Source organism: Oncorhynchus mykiss, chromosome 16 (genome assembly GCF_013265735.2).
Source record: "Oncorhynchus mykiss isolate Arlee chromosome 16, USDA_OmykA_1.1, whole genome shotgun sequence".
NCBI classification, from domain to species: domain Eukaryota; kingdom Metazoa; phylum Chordata; class Actinopteri; order Salmoniformes; family Salmonidae; genus Oncorhynchus; species Oncorhynchus mykiss.
Window position 1 is genome coordinate 46340667 of NC_048580.1, and position 16823 is coordinate 46357489.

General features: G+C 40.9%; 1 protein-coding gene across 4 annotated transcripts in view; it reads right to left on the reverse strand.

Annotated features, from left to right (window-relative positions):
* Positions 1-413: 413 nt before the first annotated feature.
* LOC110492746 overlaps positions 414-16823 on the reverse strand; it is a 30143-nt gene continuing 13733 nt past the window's right edge. The window contains exons 7-25 of one of the 4 annotated variants that reach the window (XM_036945818.1): positions 15256-15315; positions 13928-13995; positions 12599-12748; positions 11871-11948; positions 11618-11770; positions 11416-11523; positions 11015-11150; positions 10648-10767; positions 10490-10531; positions 10287-10366; positions 10012-10124; positions 9612-9880; positions 9290-9435; positions 9008-9098; positions 8443-8591; positions 3895-3980; positions 3663-3732; positions 3331-3449; positions 414-3056 (exon numbers count right to left, since the gene is read on the reverse strand). In XM_036945818.1, coding sequence (XP_036801713.1) covers positions 2915-3056; positions 3331-3449; positions 3663-3732; positions 3895-3980; positions 8443-8591; positions 9008-9098; positions 9290-9435; positions 9612-9880; positions 10012-10124; positions 10287-10366; positions 10490-10531; positions 10648-10767; positions 11015-11150; positions 11416-11523; positions 11618-11770; positions 11871-11948; positions 12599-12748; positions 13928-13995; positions 15256-15315 — 2180 coding nt within the window. In that variant the 3' untranslated portion in view covers positions 414-2914. The remainder of the gene's footprint in view (positions 3057-3330; positions 3450-3662; positions 3733-3894; positions 3981-8442; positions 8592-9007; positions 9099-9289; positions 9436-9611; positions 9881-10011; positions 10125-10286; positions 10367-10489; positions 10532-10647; positions 10768-11014; positions 11151-11415; positions 11524-11617; positions 11771-11870; positions 11949-12598; positions 12749-13927; positions 13996-15255; positions 15316-16823) is intronic. The other 3 variants (XM_036945815.1, XM_036945816.1, XM_036945817.1) reach the window with 3 other exon arrangements.

The window sequence follows — 16823 nt, forward strand, 5'->3', positions numbered from 1 at the left end:
TTTCGTTTTTTACCACCTGAACTATGACCTGTTGAATTTACAGACACTTCCACAATCTCAGCAATAGTATGCATCACTCGGCCTCCCGAGTGGCACAGCGGTCTAAGGCACTGCATCTCAGTGCAGGAGGCGTCACTACAGACACCCTGGTTTGAATCCAGGCTGTATCATACCGGCCGCGATTGGGAGTCCCATAGGGCAGCGCACAATTGGCCCAGCTTCGGCCTGGGTAGGCCGTCCTTGTAAATAAGAATTTGTTCTTAACTGACTTGCCTAGTTAAATAAAGGTTAAATAAAAAAAATATTGCATTGTCAAAAGCCTGCCAGAGCGCCCACAAGCTCACTCACATCGGGCACACAGTATTCACAGTATAATATATACATCAATTGACAGACTGACAACACAGACAAAGTACAAATAATACAATTAGGGCAGTTTATTTCTCATCTCTAACATGATCAAAAGCTTTACATGGGGTTATGAGACTATGACAGCTAAACACTAAACAAGCCGGGGAACAGCTAACCATGTTATATACAGCTTGACTCAATATTAACATACCATGCAAAAAAATATGAAATATAAGAAAACAATTGAACAATAATATAGCACCAATAGGAGTCTAGTGATGACCCGAATAACCTCATTTTAAAGGCATTGTTATTAAAGTGTTATAGAAACATACAGTACACAAAACAATTGTTTGTTCCTTTTGTTTCATTTTTTTTTTTTTTACGATTCATAAGGCCAGTATCCTATGTAAATCACTGTCCAGACTGTGTTCACCTGGTTGTGCTTATGAAAAATAGAAATGGCAAGAAAAACACATTTGGTATACAGTATCTGTTCTGTCTCTGAGTTGAGATCAGTCACCACACTGACACACTTCATACAGTACAACAGGTAGGTATGGATGGTAGAGGGGAACAAGGGTTCAAACCTGATGAGTTAAAAATCTCAGTAACCCCAAATGACAAACAGTACTCATTTTAGAATGTAGCGTAACTTCAAGTTTTTGATGAAAGCTGGTTGTGTTGTGATATCATCAACAAACTTGCTGAGAGCGAGATGAACAGAACACTGCAGTTAAAGCCATCACTTCAACTTCACACACAGATTACCTGTCATAACAACACACGTCACATGCATGAAACTAAAGTGGGTATGTTATGATTAGGCCCTCCATGTGACCTTCATCAACACTCCATGAACATACAAGGTCAGTTTAAAACAGTTGCTTTCAGAAAAAAGTGCCCACTTTAAAGACAAACTTACACGCTGCTTGTCTGTTTTACTGAAACAATTACGTGAAGACATTGATGATGTCCTCCTTTCCTCAGAACTTTGTCCAGCTCCCTTTAAAATATTTAAGAATGAATAATTACAGAAGAAAAATTGTTCTACGTATATTGTATCTAGGTTTTAACAGTTGTTTAGTAGGCACTTGCGATTACAACCGTTCTTCTCCCCATTGTTCCAAGACAGGGAGAAGGCACACATCTTACTATTTAAATCAAACTTGTAAGGACTGGTTTCAGCAACTTTTTCTTTCACATGCTTGACCATATCCCCTAAATTAAAGCCTATAAGCGGCATGCTCTAACAAGTGAGACAATAGTTATGCCTCCATTAACATTTAGTCATTTATTTTCTTTGTCGACATTTAAAAATAACACTTTTCGCAAAACCTAGAATGTCGAATAAAAATGTGGTAAAATTAGCAAAATGTAGCAAAAGAAATAAAATTTTGTTTCCAGGTAGAACCCTCTGTGGAAAGGGTTCTACATGGAACCCAAAGCGGTTCTTCCTGGAACCAAAATAGGTTTCTTCAAATGGGACATCATGCAAAGAAACATTATTTTTTTTTCGAGTTGAATAAATGGATTTTGCCATCAGTAGGCATTTAGAATTAAATGTGGAGTGGACATTTATAGTTACGTGATAACATCAAATGGCCTACCTTCAAAATTATTCGGCAATCATAATTTATTCGTAAGACAAAAGAAAAATCCACCCTTGTCGAATGTATAAAAATGTATTAGATCTTTAGAAAATGTCTCTGCCGTTTCCATTACACATGTGGCAATTATTTTTTTGGTGACATTGCTTTAGTCTAATTAACCTGTGTCAATGGAAACCTGCCTATAGTTAGTGAAAATGTGTGTCCTGTGACCACCTCTTTGACAAGAACATCATTAAAAACCCTAACATAGCACCACACAGACTGTAACCCTGATGAATATTGGCCAAGGTAAAATACAATCAAACACTCAAGGCACATTTTTTTTTGCCTTGGTTTGAATCTGAGTTTTGGATTTTTTTATTATTTTGGAAGATCTATTTTTCCAAACAAGTAAAAAAAACATTAGGTTTATTCACCTAATTACACGTGAACATGATTTATCTGACTATTTATAACATTCAAATATAAAATAAATGATACAGAATCATTCAATTAAATAGAGATAAAACTGTGTTTCTGCAGATGTCAGACCGATCACAGATTAGTATTGAGGTAGATAGTGGGCAGGGTTTGAGGTCTGATCTCACCATCATTGACCAAAAGTTGACAAAACCAAACATCAAATAAATGATAGACAAACGTGAACTATTCCAGACAAACGGAAAGAACCAAAAAGTGTCAGTGCATTCTGGTAATATTATGATCATATGACCACACTGCATTAAAACAGATGCTCATTATCTAAACCTAATAAAACACTTGATACAGCCAGTGATAAAAAGACTAAGATGATTCTGTGAGGTCAGTCTGAGAAACACAGGACAGTTCCTTTCACTGAAAATCAGGGCAGGATAATGATCTTTTTTTTACCCTCCTCTCTCCAACAATCAGCCATTTCATGTTGCTGTTGTTGTTGACGACAGTGTGCAGCACACAGGAACGTGAGGTTCCTACTCACAGGCAAAGTAGTCCTTGAGTGGAGCGAAGAGGTGCCGGATAACTGGTACACTCCATGATCGGCCCAGTACTTTCTGCCGCTGGCTCCGACCCATGTTGTTGACATCAGTGTAATGCTTGGGAAAGCCGAAGATCCTGCAGAAAGGTCAATCACATAACATGGAAAATGTTAGAACCATTTCAAAACAATCCGAGGGTTAGTGTATTTGTTTTTTAGAAATGACAGATTACATTCACTCAACTACCGTAAGTACATTGACTTTTACAAGAGAGAGCAGGATCCATGATCAGTCACGGTATAGGAATAATGCTGACTACAAAACTTTAAAACAATGTAATTACACTGTGATCACTTCTATATTCTATGCTGTTCCAACCTCTACCCTTTTACTCAATAATAAAGACTTACTTCTCCATCTCTGTGCACCAAAGGTAGTCCTCCTTGCCATTAAAGTCGACAGGTAGTGATCCCATCTTCCCCTGTCTGATGGAGTTGGACTTGGTGGTGATGGTACGAACTTTGTTATACTGTAAGGGAAAGAACCGACAGATAACAATCACAGCTTTAACCATATTTCAAATATGGACGTACTCACCAGTCACACCTGATGCTAGAAACTCATTCAGAACTAAGAAAATAGACATTAGAAGTAACCTGAACAGCCTTTTAACTTCAACCTCGCTTGTCAGTAAAGTACTGAATTATAAGAAAATCTAGAAGCAAGAGCTTGGCAGTCTTACCTTGGCCGTGCGTCCAGGCTCCAGACAATCCTGCAGGTTCACCTTATCATCCAGAGAGGTAGCTAGAGGTCTAAGGAGAGAAAAACATACAGACAAGTGAACTCTCTCATGTAGGTGGGTTGAACATAAGAAAAACAACATGATATTGAGAGTGCATGTGTTAGTGTTCATCAGTAGGAGTATGTGAAGGGATATGGGGATGTGTCTATGTGTTAGTCGTATTTATGTTTACCTGTTCATGCCAGGGAGGTTTCCCCAGAAGTAGCGAGCTCTGTGAGCTGGGCTCACTTTTACCGCATCGATCAGGATGGGATTACACTGGAAACAGATGAGATGAGATTTACAGTTGAAGTCGGAAGTTTACATACACTTACGTTGGAGTCATTAAAACTATTTTTTCAACCCCTCCACAAATTTCTTGTTAACAAACTATAGTTTTGGCAGGTTGGTTAGGACATCTACTTTGTGCATGACACAGGTAATTTTTCCAACAATTGTTTACAGACAGATTATTTCATTTATAATTTACTGTATCACAATTCCAGTAGGTCAGAAGTTTACATACACTAAGTTGACTGTGCCTTTAAAAAGTTTGGAAAATTCCGGAAAATGATGTCATAGCTTTAGAAGATTCTGATTTACATCATTTGAGTCAATTGGAGGAGTACCTGTGGATGTATTTCAAGGCCTACCTTCAAACTCAGTGCCTCTTTGCTTGACATCATTGGAAAATCAAAAGAAATCAGCCAAGATCTCAGAAATAAATTGTAGACCTCCACAAGTCTGGTTCATCCTTGGGAGCAATTTCCAAATGCCTGAAGGTACCACGTTCATCTGTACAAACAATAGTACGCAAGTATAAACACCATGGGACCACGCAGCCGTCATACCTCTCAGGAACGAGACGCGTTCTGTCTCCTAGAGATGAACGTACTTTGGAGCGAAAAGTGCAAATCAATCCCAGAACAACAGCGAAAGACCTTGTGAAGATACTGGAGGAAACAGGTACAAAAGCATCTATATCCACAGTAAAATGAATCCTATATCGACATAACCTGAAAGGCCGCTCAGCAAGGAAGACGCCACTGCTCCAAAACCGCCATAAAAAAGCCAGACTACGGTTTGCAACTGCACATAGGGATCATACTTTTTGGAGAAATGTTCTCTGGTCTGATGAAACAAAAATAGAACTGTTTGGCCATAATGACCTTCGTTATGTTTGGAGGAAAAAGGGCGAGGCTTGCAAGCCGAAGAACACCATCCCAACCGTGAAGCACGGGGTTGGCAGCATCATGTTGTGGGGGTGCTTTGCTGCAGGAGGGACTGGGGCACTTCACAAAATAGATGGCATCATGAGGGTGGAGAATTATGTGGAAATATTGAAGCAACATCTCAAGACATCAGTCAGGAAGTTAAAGCTTGGTCGCAAATGGGTCTTCCAAATGGACAGTGACCCCAAGCATACTTCCTAAGTTGTGGCAAAATGGCTTAAGGACAACAAAGTCAAGGTATTGAAGTGGCCATCACAAAGCCCTGACCTCAATCCTATAGAACATTTGTGAGCAGAACTGAAAAAGCGTGAGCGAGCAAGGAGGCCTACAAACCTGACTCAGTTACACCAGCTCTGTCGGGAGGAATGGGCAAAATTCACCCAAATTATTGTGGGAAGCTTGTGGAATGCTACCCAAAACGTTTGACTCAAGTTAAACAATTTAAAGGCAATGCTACCAAAAACTAATTGAGTAAATGTAAACTTCTGACCCACTCGGAATGTGATGAAAGAAATAAAAGCTGAAATAAATCATTCTCTCTACTATTTTTGTCACATTCTGACCTTAATTATTTTGTTATGTCTTTGTTTTAGTATGGTCAGGGCGTGAGTCGGGTGGGTTGTCTATGTTAGTTTTTCTATGATTTGCTATTTCTGTGTTTGGCCTGGTATGGTTCTCAATCAGAGGCAGCTGTCAATCGTTGTCCCTGATTGAGAACCATATTTAGGTAGCCTGTTTTCTATTGTGTTTCGTGGGTGATTATTTTCTGTCTTTGTGTATGTTACCAGACAGGACTGTTTCGTTTCGTGTCATTCTCGTTTATTGTTTTGTTGTTTTGTTCGAGTAATCGTTTTCATTAAAATGTATAATGAATACTTACCACGCTGAACCTTGGTCCTCCTCTCTTTCTCCCACAGACGAACGTTACAAATTTTCTGACATTTCACAATCTTAAAATAAAGTGGTGATCTAACTGACCTAAGACAGGGGTCTTAGGTCATTTAGGATTAAATGTCAGGAATTGTGAAAACTGAGTTTAAATGTACAGTGGGGCAAAAAAGTATTTATTCAGCCACCAATTGTGCAAGTTCTCCCACTTAAAAAGATGAGACAGGCCTGTAATTTTCATCATAGGTACACTTCAACTATGACAGACAAAATGAGAAAACAAAATCCAGAAAATCACAATGTAGGATTTTTAATTAATTTATTTGCAAATTATGGTGGAAAATAAGTATTTGGTCACCTACAAACAAGCAAGATTTCTGGCTCTCACAGACCTGTAACTTCTTCTTTAAGAGGCTCCTCTGTCCTCCACTCGTTACCTGTATTAATGGCACCTGTTTGAACTTGTTATCAGTATAAAAGACACCTGTCCACAACCTCAAACAGTCACACTCCAAACTCCACTACAGCCAAGACCAAAGAGCTGTCAAAGGACACCAGAAACAAAATTGTAGACCTGAACCAGGCTGGGAAGACTGAATCTGCAATAGGTAAGCAGCTTGGTTTGAAGAAATCAACTGTGGGAGCAATTATTAGGAAATGGAAGACATACAAGACCACTGATAATCTCCCTCGATCTGGGGCTCCACGCAAGATCTCACCCCGTGGGGTCAAAATGATCACAAGAACGGTGAGCAAAAATCTCAGAACCACACGGGGGTACCTAGTCAATGACCTGCAGAGAGCTGGGACCAAAGTAACAAAGCCTACCATCAGTAACACACTACACCGCCAGGGACTCAAATCCTGCAGTGCCAGACGTGTCCCCCTGCTTAAGCCAGTACATGTCCAGGCCCGTCTGAAGTTTGCTAGAGAGCATTTGGATGATCCAGAAGAAGATTGGGAGAATGTCATATGGTCAGATGAAACCAAAATATAACTTTTTGGTAAAAACTCAACTCGTTGTGTTTGGAGGACAAAGAATGCTGAGTTGCATCCAAAGAACACCATACCTACTGTGAAGCATGGGGGTGGAAACATCATGCTTTGGGGCTGTTTTTCTGCAAAGGGACCAGGACGACTGATCCGTGTAAAGGAAAGAATGAATGGGGCCATGTATCGTGAGATTTTGAAAACCTCCTTCCATCAGCAAGGTCATTGAAGATGAAACGTGGCTGGGTCTTTCAGCATGATAATGATCCCAAACACACCGCCCGGGCAACGAAGGATCGGCATTTCAAGGTCTTGGAATGGCCTAGCCAGTCTCCAGATCTCAACCCCATAGAAAATCTTTGGAGGGTCTGAAAGTCTGTGTTGCCCAGCAACAGCCCCAAAACATCACTGCTCTAGAGGAGATCTGCATGGAGGAATGGGCCAAAATACCAGCAACAGTGTGTGAAAACCTTGTGAAGACTTACAGAAAACGTTTGACCTCTGTCATTGCCAACAAAGGGTATATAACAAAGTATTGAGATAAACTTTTGTTATTGACCAAATACTTATTTTCCACCATAATTTGCAAATTAATTAATTAAAAATCCTACAATGTGATTTTCTGGATTTTTTTTTTCATTTTGTCTGTCATAGTTGAAGTGTACCTATGATTAAAACTACAGGCCTCTCTCATCTTCTTAAGTGGGAGAAATTGCACAATTGGTGGCTGACTAAATACTTTTTTGCCCCACTGTATTTGGCTAATACGGAACCCAAACCGGCTGCACGCGTGCGCCATCGTGCATACATTTATTTTGTCCCCCCACACCAAACGCGTTCACAACACGCAGGTTAAAATATCAAAATATTTACATTCATTTGGGGAAAGGACAAAAACCATTAAACATTTATGGCAATTTAGCTAGCTAACTTGCACTTGCTAGTTAATTTGTCCTATTTAGCTAGCTTGCTGTTGCTAGCTAATTTGTCCTGGGATATAAACATTGAGATGTTATTTTACCTGAAATGCACAAGGTCCTCTACTCTGACAATTAATCCACACATAAAACGGTCAACCGAATCGTTTCTATTCATCTCTCCTCATTCCAGGCTTATTCTTCTTTGAACTTGGTGATTGGCATCTAAACTTTCATAGTATTACCACGACGACCGACAACACAGTTCGTCTTTCAATCGCCCACGTGGGTATAACCAATGAGGAGATGGAACGTGGGTATCTGCTACTATAAACCAATGAGGAGATGGGAGAGGCAAGACTTGCACCGCGATCTGCGTCACAAATAGAACTGACTTCTATTTTAGCCCTTGGCAACGTAGACGCTCGTTGACGGGCGCGAGCAGTGTGGGTGCAATAATTGAATAATATAGATTTCTACATTTATTTTTGCAACACTTGGGCACGTGACGCGAGCGGTGTAGTCAGGGTATAAGGTGTATGTAAACTTCCAACTTCAACTGTATTAGTAATAATGAAATGAAGACGCAAACACACCACCCAAATGCCATTGAACAGGGAGAGAGAGGGAGAAAGAGCAAGAGAGTTAAAGAAAGAGAGAGAAAGGAAGAAGGAGAGGCCTCATTGACCATGAAATAGCTGCTCGTGCCTTTACCTCAAGAAAGCGACAGATGTCGGCCAGGTCATGACCGCGCATGGCCACCACATTTTCAAAGAGCCAGAAGAACGGACGGTTGTCATCATCCCTTGGCCTCATCATGGTCAGCATCCTGTAATATTCAAAGAACAGCCTGCCTGTGCCCTCTGGAAACAGACCGAGAAAACCAATGAAACACCATTAAAAACCCATTTACTACACCAATGGATAGGTTAGCGTGACACGTGCATCTAACAGTAGGCTACCATGTCAACTGCTAATAAAACGATGTGATAACATACTTGATAAAGTTCTCCAGACATTAGCTCTCTACATTGTCTAGCACAGTGGTTCTTAAAACCTCTCCTACTTACCTCAGAAAATTCACAATTCTGTTGTAGCCCTGAACTAGCTCTCCCGATTCAACTATCCAAGGACTTGATGATTAGTTAACAATGAACTAGGTGTGCTGGCTCTGGAATTGATCAAATACATGGACGGCTGGGGGTTCTCCAGGAGAGGTCGGAGAACCACTGGTCAAGTGGAAACACTCCATTTACTTTGAAGTCAGGAGGTTCCTTACCAAATAAGCCCTTCCGAGCAGGGTTGACGCAGGCCAGGTCATTGCAGGGGCTTCCTCCAATCAGGAGGTCAAAGGGACCCCATTCAGCCAGCTGAAACACAGCAAACACAGACACACACAGGTTAGAGAATGATCACAGGTGTGTGTGTGTGTATGTGTGTGTGAGAGTGTGTGTGTGTGTGTGTGTGTGTGTGTGTGTCTGTGTGTGTGTGTGTGTGTGTGTGTGTGTGTGTGTGGTAATTTGTTTGTTTGAATGTGTGTGTGTGTGTATGCTGAACTCACATGTTTCCTGGTGATGGTGCGTACGTCATTGATGTGCTCTATCTTGCCCTCGTGTTTGATCATACCCACAGTGATCGAGTCCCCACAGATCTCAGAGGCGATGTAGCGTTCTACGATGAAGCCCAGGTCTTTGAGCACAAGGTACCCTGCAAGAGCACAATGGGCATAGAAGATTATCAGTCACTGACACACAAACCAAAATGCCTGAATCCTGAAGACAGAGGAAACCCAAGCCATTGCATCCTCATAAAACACATCACAATCACTTATCTGCAACCATCTCCCAAAGATAAATGAAAGCCCATATTGAGAATGTACAAACCTGTGGCAATCCCATCAAAGAGAGACAACACCCTGATGGGTCTGCGTTGATGGGCAGGAATGGAGGGATACACCCTGTGGGGTTCAAACTCTAGGGCACTGTTGTTGACAAAAAACTCTTGGACTCGCACGCTCCAGTCAGTCCGCAGCTTGAGCGATCCGTTGCACTGGGATGGTAAGCACATGAAGCAGCTCCATGGGTCAACATCCTTCAGCTTGTCAAAGGTTCCATCGCCAACCAAAATGTTCAGGCAGTCCTTACAGAAACACCTGAGAGAGGGAGAGAGAGAGAGAGAGAGAGACAGAGAGAGAGAGAGAACGACAGAGAGGATAAGCGAGTGAAAGAAGAAATGGGAGTGAAAGAAGAGAGAGAGGAACGTGTACTCTTGAGCAGTGCTAACCTGCAGCAGCTGGCATTGCCACACAGAATGACCTCTTGGCCAGCGCAACAAACCGTGCAGTAGGATTGGTAGCCATCTTCGTCGTATCTGTACAAAGTCTCAATAAAGTTCTCCTGCAAAAATTAGGAGGGACAGCTTTACCATGGGGACGAAGGTCATTCATGTCAACAATCTTTCAGATGATAAGCAGACATGATCTAACATGTCTACGAGGATACAGTTGCATAAATAAACTGAACAGTCATTCAATTTATGAGAAGATGTAGTTAGTTTACCTTGCACTTCAGGCAAAGACTCCCCTCAAACAGTGGGTGGAAGGTGTGGATGTGGGGGGTTCCACATGATAAACAGAATTCTGAGGTGAATAATGAATTGTATACATTAGTAAAATGACTGATTCAATGATATAATATTTTTCTAAAGTGCAGACAAATAGAGAGCAAAAAAGTACAATTACAGCTCAAAGAATGTTAAATACCTTTAACATGTTTGCCTTTCCTAACCTCTCGTACCATTGCCTCTGTGAACCACAAAATAAAGGAATTTAATTGATGCAAATATTATTCTATAGTGACAGAGGAACTAGAAAAACGGCCCATATTAATGAATATGGATTGCTGTGGGTGTAGGGCTTACCTCTGCTGTAGCTCTGATTCCCATAGGATGGTCTGTTCTTGTTCACATACTTCCTCTTAGCTGGGGGCTGATAGTCTGCCAGAGACGAGTCTGAAGATTCTGCCTTTGAGTATTTGGCATCTTTGGTAATAAAACAAAATAAAAGGAACATGAGAACACCTGTTGTTACTAGTGTACTACACAGGTATAAGTGTTACCCTGTTGTGGAAATATAATGGAAGCAACACAAAACGCACCAGGGTGAAATATCCCATAGGTACAGATCTAGGATCAGCTTCCCCTGCCCCAATCCTAACCTTAATCAGGAAAATGCTAAACTGACCCAAGATCAGCATTTAGGGGAAACTTCACCCTAAACCACACATACTTGCAGGTGGTGGGGGGTTGAACCCATCTGGTCCAGTGGGCAGGAATCCACTGTGGGCCCAGTCCAGCATCAACTTAAGCAACTCCTGCTTATTCCCCGCTGTAAGAAAGGACTTCTCACAGCGCTCACCAGCCAACTGCATAGACATGAAATATGAGTGAGTGATGTGGTGCTTTGTGGTATTACAGTATACCGTATGGAATATTGTGATATATGGGGATGTAACAGTACAGTACTAGCATAGTTCTACATCTGTGTGTGCTGTCTTGCCAATGTCACGCAATGACAATGCAAGTTGAGTTGGAAAGACAGCACAAACAGATCTGGGACCAGGCTAGTATATTACAGAGTCATACATTACAATGTTAAGATAGTGATAGATAATAGCATTCATGTCCCACCTCAAGGACCTGGTAGATGGCATCTTTGTAGGTAGGCAAGCTGGCATAGGAATTCTTGCAGAAGCACTTTGCAAAAGCTGCAAAAGGCAGAAGCCTCTCTGTATAGATCTGCAACACAAAACAAAGGAACAATTTTGTTCAAACACCAATCTGTGCTGCAGGTCAATCTTGCTATCTACAATGAGTCAAGTCAAGTCCTCACCTCGGAAAACATTCCGTCACCGAACCACTCTACCCGGCGCTTGGATACAGGCGGTGCCTTGTTGGACTTCCAGAGCACCACCAGTCCAGGCCACCAGGAGAAGCCCTTCACCTTTCCCCACACCAGCTCTCCAGTGGGGAAACCCTTCCCATCCTACAGGGTGAGACCCCGGGAGATGGAGGGTTATTCACATGGGTTTATATGATATGGAAGCATGTTGGCATGCATAGCAAATATTTGTGAAAGTAGGAACCTGGTAATCAATGCCCTTCTTTGCTCCCCTGGGGCTCGTTGTAGACACGTTGGATGTATGATTCTCCTTCTTCGGGGGCTGAAAGTCAAAAATATTTATGCTTGAATCCACAGATAAAATAGTTGACAATGCATGCTTGAAGACAGTGACGAACACATCCACTGATATCTGATGAACCTGAAAATTGGAAAAAAGAAAGGTTTTCCTATGGGTGACTACAATTGTACATATCCTTCTTTACATGTAATAGCAAATATTGGCCCTTTGTTTGTAAGGTTTGTCAGGTTGTCAACCTTAATTCAAGCGACCCAATTTCAGAGCAGTGAGAATGAGTTAAGAGAATGGGAGACCACGTAAGTCCATATAAAGGGTTAAAAAGGAAATTAGAACGTTAGAAGCAAATCACAAGAGCCATGCACAGAAAGAATGACGTGTCGTTGACAGCCACGCACACCTTTAGAGCTAAATATATGTTTTAATGTGTGTTTCGATTGCATTGCGCCTTTCACTGCCCCATTCGCCAGAGGTCAGAAGGGCTCCCCTCAAGCGTAGGAGCCACAGGAGGCTGGTGGGCAGATATATAGGAGGATGGACTCATTGTAATGGCTGGAATGGAATGAATGGGACGGTATCAAACACATTGTTTCAATTCTAGTCATTACAATGAGCCCGTCCTCTGATATCTCAGCGCACCAGCCATCACTGGTAGGTGTTTTGAGAGTACCTACCGATGCAGCCTCGGACTCCTGGTCCTTTTTGCTGTCGTTGTCAAGCGCCTGTGGCTTGACCCAGGTGCCGGCACCAGCCTGAAACACAGTGCGCGCCTGTGGCTTCTGGCGTAAGCTGCTCTCCCAACCATAAATGCCCCTAATGGTGCCCTGAGGGACAACACACATGCACACACCTATTACGCACACCGCTCACAGGCATTGTACAAGCGCACACACGTGGGCACAAGCGCACACACACCCAGTCATGCACTCACATCCAAGAATTGCTATGACTACCGAGCATAAAGTAGACCCACATGAAAAAAGAAGAAGAAGAAAGATAAAGGAGAGGGTAAAAAAGTTACTAACAAGGTTAGTTTGTTAGACACGGGTGAGATACCAGTATGAACTTGTCCCAAGCATTTAAAGTTTTAATAAAAATTATTTAAAAGCATAGAAAATTGTTCATTGCACAAGCCACAGCAAAGCAAAGCACACTAGTGACTCTTACTTCATTAAACCTGCATAGAAAGGTTTGTCATAATGTCAAGCTTTGGAGACATGCAAAAGATCCATGCACGTTTTGCTTTGTTTGATTCCAAAGAATGATAGTTTCCATTGTCAGGTGTTGTCACGTGCAGTTTATTTTGATCTGTCACACCCCCACTATAGCAAGGTAAGAACACGTCAATGCAGAACAGGTAAAAACAAACATAGGAAACAATATCTACAGTATGTCCGTCTTTGTTAATATTTTTTCAGTAAATTTTGTGATTACGATCCTGTCTCATCACTGCAACGGGATAGGGAGAGGCAAAGGTCAAGTCATGCATCCTCTGAAACATGACCCGCCAAACCGCTCTTCTTAACACCCGTCCAATTACCATGGAAGCCAGCTACACCAAAGTGTCGGAGGAAACACCGTTCAACTAATGACCGAATTCAGCCTGCAGGCGCCTGGCCCGCCACAAGGAGTCGCTAGAGCGCGATGAGCCAAGTAATCCCCCCCGCCAAACCCTCCCTTAACCCGGACAACGCTGGGCCAATTGTGTGCCGTCCTATGGGTCTCCTGGTCACAGTCGGTTGTGACACAGTCTGGGATCGAACCCCAGGTTATAGTGACACCGCAACAATGCGATGCAGTGCCTTAGACCTCTGCGCCACTCAGGAGGCCTTGTCTGTCTTTTAAAGCTCTGTTATGCATAGTTGATTATGAGTCACAAGAAAACAATAACGTCACCCTTAGTTAAATCTTAAGTTACCATATTTGTTGAATTGATTCACCCAATCCTACTAGACAAGATATGTGATACAAAAAAACATCAACAAAATAATCAAAAACATTACCTCCATAGTATTTGTCCAAATTACGTTGTCCTCAACGAACACAGTATCGTCCTCATTCTTTGGCCCATCTACATAAACAAGTTTCATAGAAACCAAATCAATGTTTTGATGCAGAAAATACAAGAGTTTTGCCTGAAATTGTCAAAAGGTGAAAAGCCAGAGGATAGATAACTAAAAAGACAAGGTTGGGGTCAATTTCATTTCAATTCAGTCAATGCACAAAGTAAACTGAAATTCCAATTTCAGTTTACTACCTGCATTGACTGAATTGAAATGGAATTGATTTGACCCCAACCATGGAAGGTGGATTGTTAAGCATTCTCTGGTAATGTGTCACCTGTACATCAATTCAATTGAGTTTAAGGCCAGGCACCACACCCTAATAGGGTATTTTGTTCCCCTTAATCACAATCAACTTTTACCAGTTGAATGTGGACACAAATATGCTACTTTTTATATATTAAAATGTTTCTGAAATATTGTACACAAATATGCAAATTAGGTAATATCATTAAATATGTGCATATTTGCATATCACACAAATCCAATTTTCTGGACACTGGATGAAGTCAGACCAAGTATTTTGGTTTCATTTTGTTACACTCCCAGGAGCTGACTTACATATAGCAGATTGTGGATAAATATTTTTTTATCTTTCTATCTAAAATACTATAGAAAGATACGTAAAAATGCATTTTTGGCAAATGTTTTTAAAGGAAATGTAATCTAGAATTAAAACATGACAACATATCAACAATTCCCTATGTATAAGTCTGGAGAGCACGTCTAAGGATAACCACAAGAAAGTTGATGAATGAAGATGCTTCTGAGGCAGAGAAAAATGTGTTGGCGTGTGGGAAGAGTCTGACTTTGGGGAAATGGCAGTTAAAGACAAACTTACAATTCATTTAAACTACCAAATGCCAAACACTAATTTAGATCCAATCGCCGTAAGTTACTACATATAGTCCCGTTTGTAACATTCTCTATGAAATTGGCTTTTAAATGATGTGTGATTCAATGTAGTGAGCTTTCAAATTAAGGATGTATGACCATGTAAAAAAAAAAAAAATTCATGAAATGTTGATGACGGTAGTATGATAAACTAACGGAAATATATACGGAAATATTTTCATCAACATTTTGACATTGGAATTTTTTACTTTTTGAAAATACTAACATTAAATGGACAAACATACCCAAAACTCTTCAAATTGACGAGTAGATGCAAAAAATATATATATAATTTTAGCCTGTGGTGACTGGCCTTAAGTGATATAGATGAATACCAATGATCATCTTCACTAACTGTCAATATCTTTTCTTACTGATTATCTTCTGCAGCCGCACTGTGCATGGCTTCACTGTCCCATTAAGGTAATTCACCCCTGGAGAACAACACATTGATGCTTCCATTATTAACAGGGATCCTGTGATAGAAGTATGTGAAACACTGAGAGAATCAATGGACAGTGTAAAATTAGATGGAGGTTATCATAAGGGATACTGTAGGTATAGATAGACTCCAACTCATATACCAGGGGTACTCAACTACTATTTAAGAAGGTCCGGTCACACAACCCACAGTTGAATCAATGTTGTTTCCATGTCATTTCAATGAAATGACATTAAACCAACATGGAATATACGTTGAATTGACATATGTGGTGCCCAGTGGGACATTTCCTAGGTGGCAAAGGTCTGTATGGATAACGTCACTTATCGACGTTGTTATTAACCCTCACCTCACGACCCATGCAACCCCAAACTGTTCACACCCCTTTTGTTGGCGGAATCAACATTTTGCCATTTATAAGCTCATTTTCTGCAATTCCATACATTTTCCCATGGGGGGGGGGGGATTTGTTTGCAGTTTTCTAGCTAAATTCCTGCAATTTTACTATTTTGCTATGTCTTATGTGTGTTCATATGATTCCTAAGGCTCCCATTGGCACATAATCTGGCAATGGTAACTACAAGATTTAGATAGCTGGTTAACCTAATTTACCTACCTAGCAAACATGGGCTATTTGATCAACTGGAATTTTCTGACAGGTTATAAACAGCTCTCTGGTCTGTCAGTGAATGACATACAGTAACAAAGGAAAAGTGCCCATGCACTGCCCATGCACTGCCCATACACTGCCCATACACTGCCAATTCTACTGTTATTCTACTAGCCGCCGGTTGAATATGGCTGCCATTTACTACTGTAATGTGCATCCACAACTACAACATATTATATGATGCAATTGGAAGCCATGAGATTTTTTGCTTTTTAGTGCTGATTAGGGTGTCATGCCAAAATGCACTTTTGCTCTGAAGGCTTGTGCATTCCAGACAATGCTAGACAATGCTAATGGCACCACACACCAGGCCCGTCCAACGATAAAGTGACTAACGGGGAAGTTGAAATCGGCGAGGGGGCAACATTTTTTGGGGTTCTTGCAATGGAATTAGAGATCGACCGATTATAATTTTCAACGACGATATCGATACCGATGATTGGAGGACCAAAAAAAGCCGATACCGATTAATCAGACGATTTTTATATATATATTTGTAATGAATGACATTTACAACAATACTGAATGAACAATGAACACTTTTATTTGAACTTAATATAATACATTAATAAAAATCTATTTAGTCTCAAATAAATCATGAAACATGTTCAATTTGGTTTATATAATGCAAAAACAGTGTTGGAGAAGAAAGCAAAAGTGAAATATGCCGTGTAAAAAAGCTAACGTTTGAGTTCCTTGCTCAGAACCTGAGAAAATATGAAAGCTGGTGGTTCCTTTTAACATGAGTCTTCAATATTCCCAGGTAAGAAGTTTTAGGTTGTAGTCATTATAGGAATTATAGGACCATTTCTCTCTATACCATTTGTATT